Source organism: Dipodomys merriami, unplaced genomic scaffold (genome assembly GCF_024711535.1).
Source record: "Dipodomys merriami isolate MVZ:Mamm:240054 unplaced genomic scaffold, mDipMer1.0.p SCAF_1, whole genome shotgun sequence".
Lineage (NCBI taxonomy): Eukaryota > Metazoa > Chordata > Mammalia > Rodentia > Heteromyidae > Dipodomys > Dipodomys merriami.
Window position 1 is genome coordinate 129220945 of NW_027202270.1, and position 17504 is coordinate 129238448.

Below are 17504 nucleotides of genomic sequence, written 5' to 3' on the forward strand. Positions count from 1 at the left end.
CATCAGACGAGGCTGTTTCTCTTTGCTGGCTAAGGCTGACCCAGAGATCCCCAAGGACTTTCAGCTGGATGTCTTCCCAACTAAAACCAGTGGAGAAGGCAGAGATGTCATAGGACTGTTTGGAGGCCTCTGGGAGGATTGATTGGGTGATCAGCGGTGACCAGTGGTGACCAGCGGTGACTGGAGCAGTTCAACGTGGCAGTAGGCATTGTTGACAACTTTCTCCTGGGCTTCTTGCATTGAGAACAGTCTAGGCTGTGCAGGAGGCCACTGGAGCAGCCCTGGTGAATCAGGCATCCACACTGCACATGCTCTGTGGCAAGCCCTGCCATAGTTGCTATGACTTTTGCCCCAGTCACCCCCCAGGCTTGTGGTATTATTCTCCGGGGTGGAGTACCTGCCTACCTTTTTACCTTCCTCTTCCCATCTCTCTGAGCCCCTGAACCCTGGTGGCACCAGCTTCTTTTTGCTTCCCCCAGAGACAAGCAGGTCACTCTGCCCTGGGGGCTTTGCCTTCCCTCCCCCTTTCCTTCTGTCCCCATTCTTAGAACTAGTCATTGCTCATTGTCCTCAGTAAGCTGCAGCTAGGGTAAATTCCTTCACAGGTCTTCTCCACCTCGACCTTGCCTGTCACTGTCAATGCAGCGGGTAGAATTAGGTGGTTGTCTGTGTTGTTTGAGCCCATATAGCTTTCACTACACCATGATGGCTTGCTTGGGGCCAGGACTGTGGCCATTTTGCTGCGTGTATGTGTGTACAGTCCCTGCTGTGTAGTGGTAAAAGGTGATAACGTGTCCTAGGTACACAGTGAACCCCTAAAAACATTCTCAGGCCATTAAGGTCCAAGTCCATCCCTTCTGATCCCACCTCCCACAGAGGGGGCTGGGTCCTCTGTCACCACCTTCCATCCCTCCCACAAACCTGAAAGAGCACACCCACCCTCCCTTAAGCCAGTGACGTGCCCAGGCCCTGTGTGACATTTGTCACAATTATAGTATTTGTCAGGATGGTTCTTGCAGTTTTTCATACCCAGGGATGAGAAATGCATGGGAGGCAAGTTCATGAACTTGACCTTGCTCTGATCATGGCTGACATGTAAGATCTCAAACCTGTAACATTCTTTTCAGCCTCAGTCTATTCTCTGTAAAAGGGAAATGGGGTTTTGTGCTGTCTTGTGACTCCTGGGGTGTTGGAGAGAGATCATTTGAATTTAGGATCTTTAAATTCTCTTATAAGTCATGGGCCATAATGAAACATCTATCTTTGAAAGTAACAATGAGGCCAGGTGTTGGTGGCTCACGCCTGTAATCCTTGCTACTGAGGAGGCTGAGATCTGAGGTCTGAGGTTTGAAGCCAACCTGGCCAGGAAGCCCATGAAGCTCATATCTCTAGTTAACTACCAAAAAAGCCAGAAATGGAACTCTGGCTCAAGTGGTAGAGTGCTAGCCTTGAGCAGAAAGGAGCTCAGGGACAGTGCCTAGGCCCTGAATTCAAGCATGTGCGTGTGTGTGCGCACGCACAAATACATGTACTCATGCATGCACGCACGCGCACACACACATACATACACAAAGTAACAATGGGTTTTTATGAACAGCATGTTCATGTTACATTCTGACAGATAAAAAGCAAGTGCTAGCTTTTATCCAACAGGCCAGGGTTTCCAGAATTTGGGGAAAAGGAGAAGCATCATTGTGTATTTCTGGGGTGACCCTTCTTAAAGAAAAAGAAAATTGACATGGCACGTCGGAGCCCAACTCCCTGAGCCCTGGCCACACCTTGCTAAGCAGCCGCAGAACAGCAATTGCGTTGCTTGCTCTCTGTTGGTTTTCTCCGTTGCATTTGGTCCCTCAACTCTCCTCTTGATTTTCTTGTCATTCCAGAGGGTTTTGGAAAATGATGAAAATGTTGAAGAAGGGAATGAAGAAGAGGATTTGGAAGAGGACATTCCCAAGCGAAAGAACAGGACCAGAGGCCGGGTAAGTAGAGGAAGGAGACTAGAGGCTGAAGCCAGGCAAGCAGTCAAACCCTGCCTGGATTGGTTGCAGGCCCCTCTGTACCTTGATGGACACCAGATGTGTGGCCTGACTTGGAAGGGGTATTCAGTGTGTGACTCCAGAAGACACTTGTTCAGAGTGGTAAGAGGGAGGAGAGAGAGGCCGATGAGGGCTGGTGGGTCCGGCGAGAGTGTAGGGGTGGGCGGAGTGAAGGCAGAGGGCAAGGCTGCGAGCTGTCTGTAGCCCCTGTGTGGCCCCAGCGTGCCAGGATCGGGATGCCTGCTCTGGGGTGTACTTCCCTTTGGGGAAAACAGAGCCCTGATGGTCCCCAGGTACGTTTGGCTTGGGCTTTAGAGACATTTGGTCGTGGGATGGGCAGGTATTGGGGTCAGAGCTGGGCATGGCAGAGGGAACTGTTGGCAGGAATAAAGCTCAGGCTGGTGCCTGAGTGGAGAGCCAAGCCCGTGTTGCTTTCTGGCCTGCAGGTGGGTTCCTAGCTCAGCACAGAGGCGTTCTGTGTCCTCTTCAGGGTCTCGAAGGGCATCATGTGGCGATCAGGTGGAGAGTGCCCTCCCACGGTGGGCTGTGACTCCCCACCAGCAAGTACACTTTTAGGCCTCAGGGTCTGCTCCTATGGACTCTAGGCAGGGCCTTCCCTCTCCATAGGGAGGAGGTCAGTCATGCGAGCCCTGTGGCTTTGGTCTGCTTGTAGTTGTGGCAAGCCTCCCTGCCTTCCTGCTCCCCTCCCACCCCGCCCCCACCAACACACTCCACTGTCATGGTGTGCACTTCTTGAAATGGGACTTAGACATTCTGTGCTGAGCAATTCTGATTTAGCAGGTCTGGGAGCCGGCCTGTAAACCACTCTGGATATTCATGTTTTGTCTCATGAATTTTTTCCCATTCTGTAGGCTGTCTCTTTGTTCTGGTGATTGTTGACTTGGATGGACAGAATCTTTTTCTTGTGATGCAATGCCACATGCCAATTCTTGTTCTTGTCAATGCTGTTCAGAAATGTGCTGCTATTCCCATGTCCTCAAGGGTTTTCCTAATATTTTCCTCTAGTTGCTTCACAGGTTCAGGTCTTTGGCCCATTTTGAGATGATTTTGGACAAGGTAAATCATAGGGGTCTAGTTTCAGTATTGTACATGTGGATATTCAGTTTTCTAACACCATTGACTGAAGAAGCCATCTTTTTTTCCAAAATATGTTTGTAGCACCTTTGGTTGGGAATCAAATGATTGAAGATGTGTAGGTTTATATTTATTGCATCCACATGTCTGGTTTTGGTCTAGTACCATGCTGTTTGTGTTACTATGGCTCCGTAATATAATTTGAAGTCTAATATTGTGATACTTCTAGCATTGCTTTTTTCCCTCAGGATTGCTTTAGCTATGCAGGGCCTTTTATGGTGCCATATGAATTTTACGATTGATTTTTGTGCACATGTGCATGTGTGTCTATTCTGGGACTTGAACTTAGGGCCTGGGCACTGTCTCTGAGGTTTTATTGTTCAAGACTAGCACTCTACCACTTGAGCCACAGCTCCACATCTGGCTTTTTTGATAGTTAACTAGAGATGAGAACCTCATGGGCTTCCTGGCCAGGCTGGCTTTGAACTCTAGTTCTCAGATCTCAGCCTCCTGAGTTGCTAGGATTACAGGTGTAAGTCACCAGCAGCTGGCTTGATTGTTCTGTTTCTGTGCAGAGTAACATTGGAATTTTAATGAAAATTGCATTGAATCTATGTTTTTTTTTGGTCATATATTTCACAATATTCTGCTAATCCGTGAACATGGAAGCTCTTTCTGTCTTCTTGTGTTTTCTTCTATTTCTTTCTTCATTGTTTTATAGTTTGCATTGTTGAGGTCTTTTACCGACTTAGTTGAGATTTTTCACTTTTTGCGGCTATTATGAATGGGATTGTCTATCTCATTTCTTGCTTAGCCTTTTCATTACTGCTAGATAGAAAAGCTGTTAGGTTTTGTATATTGACTTTTTCTCCTGCTATGTTGCTGGAAGTGTTATTAGATCTAAGAGTATTTTGGTAAAGTCTTCAGGGGCTTTTCAGTATAGGATCATATCTCTTGAAAATAAGGATATATTGACTTCTTCCTTTTCTATTTATATCTCTTTATTTCTCTTGCCTTAATGTGCTTGGTGAGAACTCAGATACTACATTAACAATGGAGATATTATATCTTGTCTTTTCCTTTCTTTTCTTTTTTCCAAGTCCTGGGTCTTGAACTCAAGGCCTGGGTGCTGTCTCTGAGCATCTTTGTGCTACTTGAGCCACTTCTGGCTTGTTGGAGAGAAGAGTCTCACAGACTTTTCTGCCAGGGCTGGCTTTGAGCTGTGATCTTCAGATCTCAGCCTCCTTAGTAGCTAGGATTACAGGAGCCACTGGTGCCTGGACTCCTTGTATTTTTCAAAGGTAATTTCTCAGGTCATTTTCTCACTTAAGTAAATGCTTTCAGTTTTCTCCTACTTAATTTGGTGTTGGCTATAGGTTTTAGAACTACATTTCTTCTGTTTCTAGTTTCTTCAGTGCTTCCTTTTTTAAATCATGAAAGGATGTCGAATTTTGTCAGAAGCTTTTAAAGCATCTTTTGAGATGACTGTGTGAATTTTGTTCTTTATTCTGTTAGTGTGCTATGTTTATTAAATTATAAATGTTATATTATCCTTGTATCTCTGGAATGAAACTTTTTAGTGATCTTTTTAATACATTACTGAATTCTATGTTCATGTATTTTATTGAGGATTTTTGTGTTTATGTTCATCAAGGAAACTGGTCTGTAATTTCTTTTTCTTATTGTATCCTTACCTGGTTTGATAACAGGGTCATGCTGGATTTATTGAATGAATTTGATAGTACTCCTTCCATTTCCATATTATAGAATAATCTGGGGATCATTGGTGTCAATTCTTTCAGCAGTGATCTATCGATCCTGGACTCTGTGTGTGTGTGTGTGTGTGTGTGTGTGTGTGTGTGTGTGTGTGTGTGTGTGTGTGTGTGTGTGTGTGTGTGTTGGAGACTTTTATGACTAGTTCAATTTCACTGCTTGTGTTAGATCTGCTTATGTTGTTCATGTCACTTTTGGAAGGTTATATGCATCTAGAAAGTTATCCATTTCTAGGTTTTGCAGTACATTAGGATATTAGTTTTACAGATATGCCCTCGTGATCTCTGAATTTCACTGGGTCTCATGCTTGCCAAACAAGTTCTCTACCAGTTGAGCCAACCCAGCCATTTTGCTTTAGCTTGTTTTTAGACAGGGTCTTGCACTTTTGCCTTGACCAACCTTGGATGGATGTTTTCAGCCTTAGTAGTAGATTTACACATGTGCACCTCTATACCCAGCTTGTTTGCTGAGACAAGATCTCACTGGTTTGTGCGGCTGATTTCAAACCATGTTCCTCTTATCTGTCCCGTGAGTAGCTAAAATTCAAGGTGTATGCCACCACACCTGGCCCTCTTTGTCACCTTTCTGTTTTCCTGTGATTTTCAGCTGTCCTGTCACCTCATCCATGATTCCCAATGTTCCTCCTTTGTTTCTTCAGAATAGACTCCTTTGTTATGCTGACTCTTCTCATTTATAGAGTTAAACAGAGGAAGCTTACTATCCACCATTTTCCCCTTGCCTCCTGGGATAAGGCCTTAAATAAGCAAATTTCCAGGTGGCCAGTGCATGAAGGCCAGTATTATGCACACTGTGAGCCAAGAGGCAGGAACTGGCATTCTGTCTGGGGAGGGCAGGTTTGTACTGGTGCACCCTTCAGAGTTGTCCACAGTTCCATCAATTGCCATTTCAACGGTTCCATCTTAGCCATTCTCTTCTCTTCCTTTTGTTGGTTCCTGTGTGTTTGATTCCCTGTTCCCCTGAAGTAGTTGGAAACAAGTGCTAGACATTTGATCATCTACCCCAGTGTATCTAATAGCTATTCTTATACCTGGTAGAAGTAACTACTCTCCAAACCCTGATAACTCCCCCCTAATTTCTCAAAAAATGCCTTTTGATGGTTGGTTGGTTTGAAGCTTAGACCTTACTTAGTCCGTAACATCTCTCTTCCTCATTGAATGCCATGACACATATTCTTTTTCTCACACCGTTTGTTTGTTGAAGAACTTCGGTTGTCTCGTGGAATTGTTCTTTCTAGATTTGGTGGCATGGCGTGGTGGTGTTTAATGACTACTTTCTCCTCTGTTTCCTGAAGCCAGTACAGTGGTCCCCCTTTCCGCAGTTTTTTAATCTATTAGCTGTAGTTACCTGGAATCAATTAGAGTCTGAAACTATTAAATGGGAAGTTCCAGAAGTAAACAACTGGAAAGTGTGAAATGACATGCCATTTTGAATTGCATGATGGCATCCCATGCTGCTGTCCAAGCTCTGCCTGCGGTGTGAGTCATGCCTTTGTCCCTCACATCTACACTGTGAACACTACTTGCCCGGTAGTCACTTAGTCATTGCCTACAATATCAGATCAGGAGGTGAGGGAACATGTGGACCTTGGGTCGTATGAGGCCTGTGAAATCACTTGGCATAGGACAGCACATGCATGTATGCTTCTTGTCAGATGCCTGAGGCCTATCTTCCTGTGTTAGTGATTTTGTTTGACCCAAGGATGATGGCAGAAGACTCATCTTTATTTTATTTTTAAAATTTATTTTTCAGTGCTAGGGATAAAACCCAGGGTCTTAACCATGCTAAGCATGTATTCTACCACTCTGTTTCCACCCACCCCACCCCCATCTTTAAAAATGTGCCATTTCTGGAAGTGAGCGCCTCATTCCATATTGTGTAGCCTTTGGAAAACAGCATTATGTAGTTGGTAGAAAATGAATGAAAAAGACAAAATAATATTTTAGAGCATTATGAGGACCATTTTTGAGGCATAAATAGTGTACATCAAACATATCACACAGGAGTCTGTGGGTCTTGAGGACATTGGAGAACTTGTTGATTTTCTTCTTCAAGTTTTTTTCTGTCTGCTTCACCAGCCTCATAAAGTACTTCTTTTGGTGGTAGATATGATCATCATTTTGGCACTAATTCTTGGCCCACTGTTTGAGAAGAACTGGTATTGAATAGCTATTGCTAGACTGGGAATATCTGTCCTAGTTCAGGGTCTTCTAGTTGCAAGAAACTCAGTGGCTTAAGCAAAATTAGGAAGGATTTGACAAGCTGCTCAGCTATTGCCCCACATTGGAGTGATCTTTGAAGGTCCAACCATAGGAAGGGCAGAAAAGTGGCAGGAATTTAGCCATTTCTGGATTCTTATTCCTTTATTTTCTCTTTAATGACGTCTTCCTGACTTCTTCCTGACTTCTGTACACAGGGCCCCATAGCTCATGGATTTATCTGTTTGTACAGTGCAAGTGGCTTGTATTAACAAAAGTCATTGTTTCCAAATTCTAAGCCTCTTGGAGGTAGAATTTCACTCATGAAGCTTGAGGGTAGAATCTGATTGGTCCTGTAATTAGGTGACTACTCCTGAGCCAGCCAATCTACTGTAGTCAGTGGAGCAGGACCAGGTAGTCTCCATCATGGCTGTTTTGGCCTGCCATTGTGTGTGTATGTGTGTTGGACTGGGGGGGTGGTGAACAATTCTCAGGGGAGAAGATGGTTTCTTTTGGAGAGTCAGATCCTGCTGCTTCTGCAGACTCTGTGTTTGTGGATAAGTCATGGAACCTGTCAGAACTGTTTCATGGAGTGACACATTAGGAATAATGACATGATTGATCAAACTCATAGGATTACTGTAAGAATTAACTGAGCTAATATATGTGAAGGAGCTTTGCATGCTGTGCGTCCAGTCTAGTGAGAAGTGTTAAGGGTTCATAATCAAATTTCCAATGTCATCGTTTAAATCCATGATTCAACAAAGAGAACAGCAGACTTCTGACTGTACACCAACCAAAGGCAACAAGACATCAGGGGAGAGGAATTGACATAAGCGCAGAGGGGGAGATCTATTGAGCACTTCCTGTGGATTTCCCTATGGTGTCACACTCTGACCTCTAACCCTTTCAGCGACTCTGCTGTGCTGATTTTATAGATGAAAAAACGAAAGCTTAAAGAAGCAACTTGTCCAAGACACCTAGCTGTTGCTACGGTTTGAATACAGGTCCAGTGTGTTCTAAGACTTCCGATAGTGACCTGTGATCCCAATTCAAGGTGCAGAGGAGATAAAGACTTCATCTGACTGTAGTGTGGAGAGGTGGAGCCTTTGCAGGGTGAGTAGGATTAGATTAAGGTCACCAGGGTGAAGCTCCAAGAAGGAATCCTGGAGGCTATATAAGAGGAGGGAGAGATGCCAGAAGAGACTCGTACACATGCATGCTTCCTGTCATGTGATTCTGTGCTACCTGGGAATTTTGGCAGCAAGAAAGCTATGACCAGATAAGTTCCCTAGATCTTGCCCCTCCAGAACCATGATCCAAAGTACGCGTTTTGTTTATAAAGTACTTGCCTTGGGTATTTTGTTATTTCTTTTCTTTTTTGGTCTGAGCCTATGACTCGAACTTGGTATCTGATGCTTTTGATCATTGGCTATTGCTCTACCAACTGAGCCATGCCTCCAATCCCTCGGGCATTTTGTGATAGCCATGAAAAACTGACTATGCTACTGGAGTTTAAACCTATGTCTATCAGACTTGAAAGCCATGCTGATTTTACTTCTCTGTGTGACCAGAGGAAGAACTTGGGAGGAGTGGGGTGTTAGCAGGCTAGGACACAGATATAAAATGTTCAGGGAATATGCTAGTCATAACAAGGGGCAATAAAAACAAAGACATGGACATAGCAAGAGCCTGGTGTCAGCCTGATGGGAATGAGTTGCCATTGGGTGTATTGTAGGTGGCAATGAAAGACCGTGTGAATGAGTGAATGGCCCAGGCTCTGGGTGCTTTTCTCTGCTGCCTAAATGGTTGAACTATCTTCATGCAGGGTGGGTTGGGCTGGCTAGTGTTAAAGACAGAACCTCAGCTGTTGGTCCCTTGGGTAGTTCAGAGTCAGCAAGTGCCGGATTAGGCTATGAAACAGGAAGGAAATGCAAAGTGTGCGATGGTCTTTTAGGGAAGAAACAATAGCATTTGGGTACAGAGACTGACGACGACTAAAAAGAAACCACTCGCTGCCTGCCTGATCATCCGTTTGGTGGACACTCCAGAGCTGCTTATGTAGCTGGCCCTGTGCCTACTTCCAAGAATAGCAGTGGCCCAGATAGATGGATCTCCTCCCCATCAAGGACTGAAAATCGACCCATCAACCAACACGTGTATACTTTGGTGCCACGCAATGTTTAGTGGGACAATGAAATATAAAAGCAGGGTAGAGGAAAGAGAAGGAAGGAAGGTATGAAGGGCAGGGATCAGGGAGAGCTTCTCAGAGGAGGAGGCCTTTGAGCAGAACTAGTTGAGTTGCCAAACCTGAGTATGGCAGGAGATGGTGATGGCCTGATCTCCCACTCCATGCTCATGTCAATTCCATGATCTTTGGTTTTCATTTGGGAAAACAAAGGTACAGACAGTGTGGGAGCCTATACCCTGCTGGTCAGCCGTGGAACAGGGGAATGGAAACATGGCGCTCCTCAAGGGTGCCCCTTATTCCCTGGAAGTGCCCCTAGAAGCCCTGGTGCTGACTCCTCCTCCTTTTCTCCCTTGATCCTTTGCTGGTCTCAGAGCCCTTCTCTCGTATTTGGAGGCCCTGTTATTCTGCCTGACTTGTGTTCACCTGCTCAGGGGTGGCTGTGTCAGACCATGGGCTGCACACATCAAGCTGCCCCTGGCTTTACTGAGGCAGCATGTAGTGGGCCTGAGCAGTAAGGATCACCTCCCTGGGCCTAGTGGGCCTAGAACCCCCCCAGTGTACCAAGTGCATCAAGGCTGCACCCACGGGTCTGTCTTGGCTGACCCTGGGTAATAATGGCAAGGGAGGAGGGCTGTCGGCTGTCAGTGGGAAGGGCTGGGAGGAGGTAGAATTTTCTCATGTGGTTTGGAGAGAGACTGACTAGCTGAGGAGGTGTCAGAGGTGGTAGACAGGCAGGTGGGTTGATTGTGAAGTATAGGTGTCTTGATTGGCCTTGCCACTGTGAAATGTGTGTATGTGGGCACAATGTGTATACACACACACACACACACACACACACACACACACACACACACACACACACATTTCCCAGGCCTTTGCACTGAATGGCCTCCAGCAAGGTGTGTGTACTTTGTCTGTGCATGTGAGTGTGCATGTGTGTGCACTCTAGGCCTTGCCACTGTGAAATCTGTGCAGCTACTGCTTCAGGCCTGGCCATGGGTCAGCTTCATATCGCCTATGCCCCAGGCTTCTCACCCTTCCTCAGTGCCTATAGACCTCAGCTGGCGCTTTTCTTGACTGAGAGCTACTCATTGTCAAGGAATGACCTGGAAGAGGTAGGGGTGCTGCACATGTGACCAGTATGGGACTTACAGAGGTTTAAAAATAAGCCCTGCTGCCTTCCTGTAGCCACTGTCTCGGACTGCAGGGTTGCCAGCAGCTGCTTGGGCTGCCTTTTTGTTATTCCTGGAGATGGAGCTCATTCTCTCCTCCCTTCAGTTTCTGCTGAGCCTTTCTGCTAGATGTATCCATTGTGTCCAGTCCCGGGACAGCATGAGGGTCTAGGTCTAGTCAGTGTCTGAAAGTTCAAGGCAACCTGCCCAGGAAGGCCTTGGCTGAAGCCCATCCCTACTGGGAAGGCCAAGGATGGAGAGGGAGGGTTGACTCATGCTTGGGCTCCAGACACTAGGCGTGGCCGGCTCCTCAGATGCTTGAGGATTGGGCAGTATGGACACGGGAACCAAGAGAGACAATTGAAGTTACACTTCCTACCTCTTCAGGACCTGATCCCAATATGCCAGCTGCCTGATCAGCATGGGTAGCATGGTGGGTTTCTTCACCTTGTGTCAGTGGGCTTTTGGTCAGATCTTTCATCACTGGGACAAAGTACCTAAGAAAATAACTTGAGGGCAGAAGGATTCATTTGGCACATAGTGTTCAGTCCACGGTCAGCGTGTTCCTTTGCTGTCAGCCTGAGGTGAGGCAGACCATCATGGCGGCAGGAGTGTGTGACGGAACAATGTTGCCTTCCTCATGGTGGCCAGGAAGCAGGGAGTGAGTGGCAGGAGGAAGGGGCCTGGGACAAACTGTAACCTTCAAAGGTACCGCCTCCCGTGAGTGGCTGCCTTCCTCGTGTGAGGATCCGCCTCCTGATGTTTCCACTGAGTAGCTGAGTGATTTGAGGCACGTTATCTAACTCCTCTGGCTCTTGGTTTCCTCATCTGCAAAGCAGGGTTGGTGTCTGTACCAAAATCTATGATGAAGGTTGCAGAAAAGGTGCAGGTGTGGCTTGCAGCGTGCATGCCAGGAACTGAGTGACATCATGACCAACCTCCCATACCCTTATGTCTCCCCAGGCTCGTGGCTCTGCGGGTGGCAGGAGGAGGCATGATGCTGCCTCTCAGGAAGACCATGACAAACCCTACGTCTGTGACAGTAAGTACAGCCTCCTCTGCCTCTACCCTACCCTTCTCCTCTGCTCCAGCCCTCGTTTCCTTGGTTGCCAGCTCATCAGCTCTTGGGCCATACTAGGTTTGTCTGCCTGCTCCTTCACTGTGATCACCACTGGCTCCGGTTGCCAATATGCCTGTACCTCTATGCAAGAGGGTCAAGCCTATCGGGGCCCCCCCATCTCCATGTCCTATGTCTTCTTCATGCTTTTCTTCCTGCTCTCTCCATCTCTTCTAGGGTTCTCCCTTTGCTCTTCTCTCTGTTTTCAGAGGCTTACAAACAAAAGAATAACACCAAACCTATCTATTTCCCTTTAAGTTTCTCTCTGGGTCTCTGGGTCTGTGTCTGTCTCTCTGTGTGTCTCTATCTCTCTCGCTCTCCTTCTTGTCCTAGGTAGAGCACATTAATAATCTTTCTATGATGATGAATCACTTTAACAAATGACCTTCCATCCATCTCCAGCCTTCCTTCCTTGCTTCAGAAACACCTTTTGTACAGGGGACTGTCCAGCTCCTGGTTGGGGAATGGAGTGGAATCCTCAGTTGGAGATGGGATTGTGGTCAGCTGGAGATGACAGCTTTTGTCTATGTTGCTTGCTGGGGTCTGGGGCGGTGTGCTCAGAATCCTTTCCCTAAGTGCCTTCACACCATAGCAGGCGCCATCTGCCTGTTCCATGACCAGGGCAACCCCCACACCATACTCCTAATGGTTATCTCTTCCCAGCCCCTGTTCTGTCTTCTGAGGATAACCTGGAGAAGAGGCTCTCCTGAGGATGGCAGTGAAATGGCACAGCACAACCTAGCACGGTGTCTCTGGGTGTGGTAGCCATCTTGCTGAGGTCTATGATCGCCATGAAGGCAGGGAGAGAGTTGGGGGAGAGGAGACAAGGGCCACAGGAATTGTGCTGGAGCATTTTTCTTCCCTCTTCCTGGGAGTTCAGAATGCTGTTCTGTGCCCGGTGGGGTGACAGCTGGTTGGAGAACATATTGCTAGAAGAACTCAAACTCCATGACCCCTATTTGGCTGTTTAATACACCATGCAGATTGCCATTTCTGAGATGATGTTTGCAGGGAGCACCGCCACCCTGCTGCAGCTGTGCTCCAGGAAGAGGAGGGAGGAGGGAAGAGGGAGCAGGGAGCAGGGTTGGGGGCAGGGGGGCAGATTGTGCGGAGGCTTCTTGGCACTGCTTTACCTGGGTCTTACTTCCTGGAGGAGGTTTGCTTGGGTCCTGGTGGTTAAAGCCCCGGTATGCTAGCTCTTGAGAGACTGATTGTGGGCTGGATGTGTGTGTGTGGTGGTGGTGGGGGGGTTGGACCCCCATGGGGCAGGTTTTCCAACAAGAATACCAGCCGCTCCTTGGAAACTGGGGCATTGCCATTCGGTCTCTCTTTTAATAAGCTGTCTTTTCAATTATGTGACGTTCTGCTATCATAGACAGTGGGATTAACGTTGCTCTTGCTCCCTCTCTATAGCTTTCATTAGAGTTCCAGCCAGAACGGGTCCCACATCGTCCCAGACACACCCCCTGTGCCCTCCGCCCTTGCCTCTCTCACCTCCCCCGGCATCTTTCCCCTTGTCCATGCGTCCATGGAGCCTCCTCCTGCCTGCCTCTCCTCTTCCTGCACCAAGTGCTGGCACAGAGCTCCCGCCCCCAAAGCTCCTGGCATTGCTCACAGGCTCTGAGTGTCATTTGCTATTTCCTGAGCCCCTCCCCACAGGGTCTCTTCCTCCTTCTGTTTACCCTGTGGGCTTGGGAGGCCTCCCTGCAGGCTGTCACTGGCTTTCTAGAATTCTAGCATAACTGCTCTCTTGGCTTAGTCTGCCCATGTGCTTCCTCCCTCTTCCTCTCTCCGCAGCAAGGGCCACTGTGGAGTTCCCATCTCCATTCTGGTTCTCTTGAGGGCGTTGTGTGGCAGCTCAGTGATTAATAGATTTTATTTTTATCTGGTGCCCTTCAGACATGTGATCCCCTGGGATAGAAATGACCTTTGGAGAGGTCATGAGCGCCCCACTCTCAGCCCCCCGCCCTGAACTAGGCAAAGAATACTTTTAATCATCTCTAATGCATCCTAAGTAGAGAGGTGTCTGGTCGCCCTTCTTGAATGTCCCCAGGGATAGTGTTACCATAAGCTGCCCTTTACTCATGATTCCAGCTGTGCGCTCAATGATTCTTTCTCCTTAAGAGTGGCTGGAGATGTTCTCTCCAACAGGCCCCTGGTCCTTTGCACATCTTTGCCCAACAGAAAGGCACACAGCATTTTCGTCAGATATCTTGTGTAGTTTTGGAGGACCTGGGCTTTCACTCATAATGTCTGTGCTGTCCTCTGAGTCCCTTCTGGGGCTACATTTAAGCGCAGCACCCCCATTGGAAGTAGCATTGAGGCAAAGGGGCTCAAAGAGGGCCACAGGCTTTTCCTAGTTTGCTTTGTACACCAGCTCTTAGCACAACCCACATCTGCAGAGAACACGCCGCTTCTCAGTGGGTGCCCGTCTGCCCCATGCCAGGGTCTGTCCTGGTGGATGCACTTTTCTATTTATGTATTCGATCACCCCACCTTCCATAAATCACACTGCATTTGTCCCTATTGAGTCTCAGTAAACAGAATAACGTGTGACTTCAATATACAAGATTCAATAAAGGCAAATTTAAAGACATTGCCCAGTAAGTTCAATTTCATTCTCCACAGATTTGTAATCCCTGCCATTTTGGTAGCGTCTGTGGTTTGATTTGCATAATTCACACTCCATCTTTTGAGTTATTTACGAAAATATTAGGTCACCTTGGACCCCAACACCTCTCTGCTTGCTCTGGGTTTATGTGGAGTGCTAATAGCCACTTTCCCGATGTTATTATGTTTAACCCTTTCTGGTCTGTGTTACTGAACATAGGCATCCTGTGTTATTGTGGGTCCATACTTACCTTCTAGGTGGTTGACACGTTATCTGAGCTGATAACTTCAGGTGATTGCTTCTTGCCTTTGACTCAGCCATTGAATTTGTTCCAGAAAGGATTAAACCATCTGATTGTAACTTGTATTTTATCTAGTCTGTGGTGTGTGTATGAATAATTCGTTTTCCAGCCAGTCACCAGTCTATTAATTATCTTGAAAGTTTACTTAGCTTAGGGATTAAAGATCTGTTTCATCTCTCATGGTCTCTTGTCAAGAAAGTGTTCATTACCCACAAACATAGTAACTGAATAGGCCTGTGTGGGGAAGGCTGTCAGAGTTTGTCAAAATGGGAAGTAGACCACTTACACAGATGCTTATTAAAGTGCAGATTCTGGGCTCACCTAGGACTTCCTGCCTCAGAATCCCAGGGAGCAGGCCTGGAACCTACATTTTTGGAGTGCTTTTTAAAAAGCCATGATTTTTCTCTCTGTCTCTGTCTCTCTGTCTCTGTCTGTCTGTCTCTCTCTCTCTTGCTCCCCCCCCCCCCTTTCTTACTTGAGAACTGAGGTTTGAACATGATTAGCAAGTATACTACCACTTAAGGAGCATTCCCAGCCCTTTTGATTTTAGTTTGTTTCTCAGACAGGATCTTGGCCAAGCTGGCCAGTTGATCAGGAGCCTGCTATCTCTGCATCCTGAGTAGCTAGGATTACAGGTGTGAGCCATCACACCCAACTTCAAGGAATTCTTAGGTCTACTGAGATTCTTAGGTCTACTGGTCTTCTTCACTCAAACTTGGCTTGTGACGGCTTAGGCAAAAGACCTACTCCTGACAGAAGACCCACCTTTCTGTATTGTTGTTCAAGAAACATAATAGGAAAGATCTCAGGGCAAACAGTCTGTCTCTAAGTATTAATCGCTCAGGGAGGAACAAAGCAAACACCTGCACTTTTGCTGGAAACAGTAAAAAGGACTCCCCCACCCCAAATTATTGTAGCAATTTTTAATAGTTGGTCCTTGCAATGTGAGAGCACTATATTTTTTTCATAGACGGTCTCGATAAATCCCTACATTAATTTGTAGACATAACCACAACTGATTTTACTTTACTTCAGAGAGGTAGAGAGACTTGTCAAAGGTCACACAGCTGGCTCCTGCTAACTCTGGAGTATAAATCCTAGTTTCTTCAACTGTGGAACTGACACAGTCTAGTACAGCTCCCAGACAAACCCCTGGTCTGATGTGCCCTCCTACCTTGGAATTCTCTGCGAGCTGAGGGGAACAAATTGTTTTAGAAGTTAATTTTGTCTTTTTTTTTTCTTTCGCTGGTCCTGGGGCTTGAACTTAGAGCTTGGGCACTGTCCCTGAGCCTCTTTGTGCTCAAGGCTAGTGCTCCACCACTTTGTGCCACAGAGATATTTCTGGCTTTTTCTGAGTAGTTTATTGGAGATAAGAATCTCTCTGACTTTCCTGCCTGGCCTGGTTTTGATCTGTGATTCTCAGATCTCAACCTCCTGAATAGCTAGTATTACAAGTGTGATGCCTGGCTTAGAAGTTAATTATGTCTTAGAAGTTCTAAATAATCTTATTTATGAGGCAAAGACCTGTCTACTATTGATGATGGCTTCTAGGCGTCCGCTTGGCCATGCAGAGTCAGGTAATAATTATAGTTCAAGTGGAAAGGAATGGACTGGATAGTTTCCAGCCTCTTACATTTAAATCTATTAAAATCACCAATCCTCCCCCTTGGCCATCTGGGTTGACTGTTGACTTACAGCAAGATGACTGAGGCTCTCCCAGGAACTCATGCCTGGGCTACTTCCCATGTTCACACATGAGGAGGGATCCTCCCAGCCCCCTCTCTCTCCTCCGTGTAATTGGTTCTTTACCACCCTTCTCTTCAGATATGGCTTGTGATGGAAACTATGACCACTAGATGGCTTCCCTTCCAGGGCCCCGGTGTGGGCGGTGTCAGAGTCAGCCTGGGGGGTTGTTCCTACCTGGTATAGAAGGAGAGGGAATCAGCCTACAGCAGAGTCTGGGGGCTCTTCCCTGAATCTTCTCTCTGTGGCTATGGCACCTCATCCTCATTTGTACTTGAGGGACTGGCTTATCTCTTGGGTTTCTGGGCCTCCCTGGCTGTACCCCTTCCCTGCACAGTAGGCTCCTTTCCTCCCAGACAACAGCTTTGCCTTGAGGCTCATCACCCAGGAGACAAAGTAGCTCAAGGACTTCCTCCTGGAAGCAATGATGAGATATCTGGAAATTGCCAAGGACCTGAGTTGCTGGGTGCTGGGTAATGGGTACGTGGAGTAGCCACACCCTAACCCATAGTTGTCCCAGAAAACCTGCTTGGTGTCATCTCAGCCTCCTTTAGATGACTGTGGTGTAACCCAGACTTGAGAAGCAGGGAGAATGAGATGGTTATCGAAGTCTTATTAAAAACTTCTGGAAGGGGGTGACAATATTCGACAAGAAATGTACTCATTACCTTACATATGTAACTGTAACCCCTCTATGCATCACCTTTAATTCAATAAAATTGAATTAAAGAAAACTTTTGGAGGGCATAAAGGCCCATTTTTTCTAAGGTTCATGAGCTTTGGGCCTCAAACTGTGGGAAAAGGCAGCAACATGACCTTCCAGCTGGCTGCCCTTCTGGCTGAGGGAATCAGGACCCGTCACTCAGTCCTCTCCTTGCTGTTAGTTTGCAGGTTGTGGATGGGGTGGGATGGGATGGGGTGGGGAAGGCTTGATGCCCCAGAAACTTGGTTTGTGGAACAGGATCAGTGGCATGGGACTGGACCCTAGAGATGGAGTACATTTGCCACTGCAAAGGTTTAAGGATACAGATACAATTGGGCCATGCACACAGGTTCCAGTGTCTCTGCAGAGCTGACCAGAGGCAAGGTTGGAGGGGCTGAAGTTTCTTTCTCTTCAATGCTCTTGGGCCTTTCTGCTCTTCTGTGCTCCTGTTTTGTTCATTGCTTACATACCTGCCATCAAAGCCAGCCTCTCCTGGCTGGGACCCCACCTCTTAGACTTCCTTTTCCATCTTTTGAGACCTTGCTG

At 46.9% G+C, this 17504-nt stretch overlaps 1 protein-coding gene across 4 annotated transcripts in view; it reads left to right on the top strand.

Moving 5' to 3' along the window:
• The window catches only part of Dpf3 (double PHD fingers 3), a 245605-nt gene that overhangs the window by 143598 nt on the left and 84503 nt on the right, over window positions 1-17504 (top strand). For all 4 annotated transcript variants that reach the window (XR_011373628.1, XR_011373614.1, XM_070030916.1 and 1 more), the window contains exons 5-6: window positions 1884-1979; window positions 11447-11525. Coding sequence is in view for 2 of the 4 variants with exons in the window: in XM_070030916.1 (XP_069887017.1) it covers window positions 1884-1979; window positions 11447-11525 (175 nt within the window). In the remaining 2 variants the exon portion in view is untranslated. The remainder of the gene's footprint in view (window positions 1-1883; window positions 1980-11446; window positions 11526-17504) is intronic.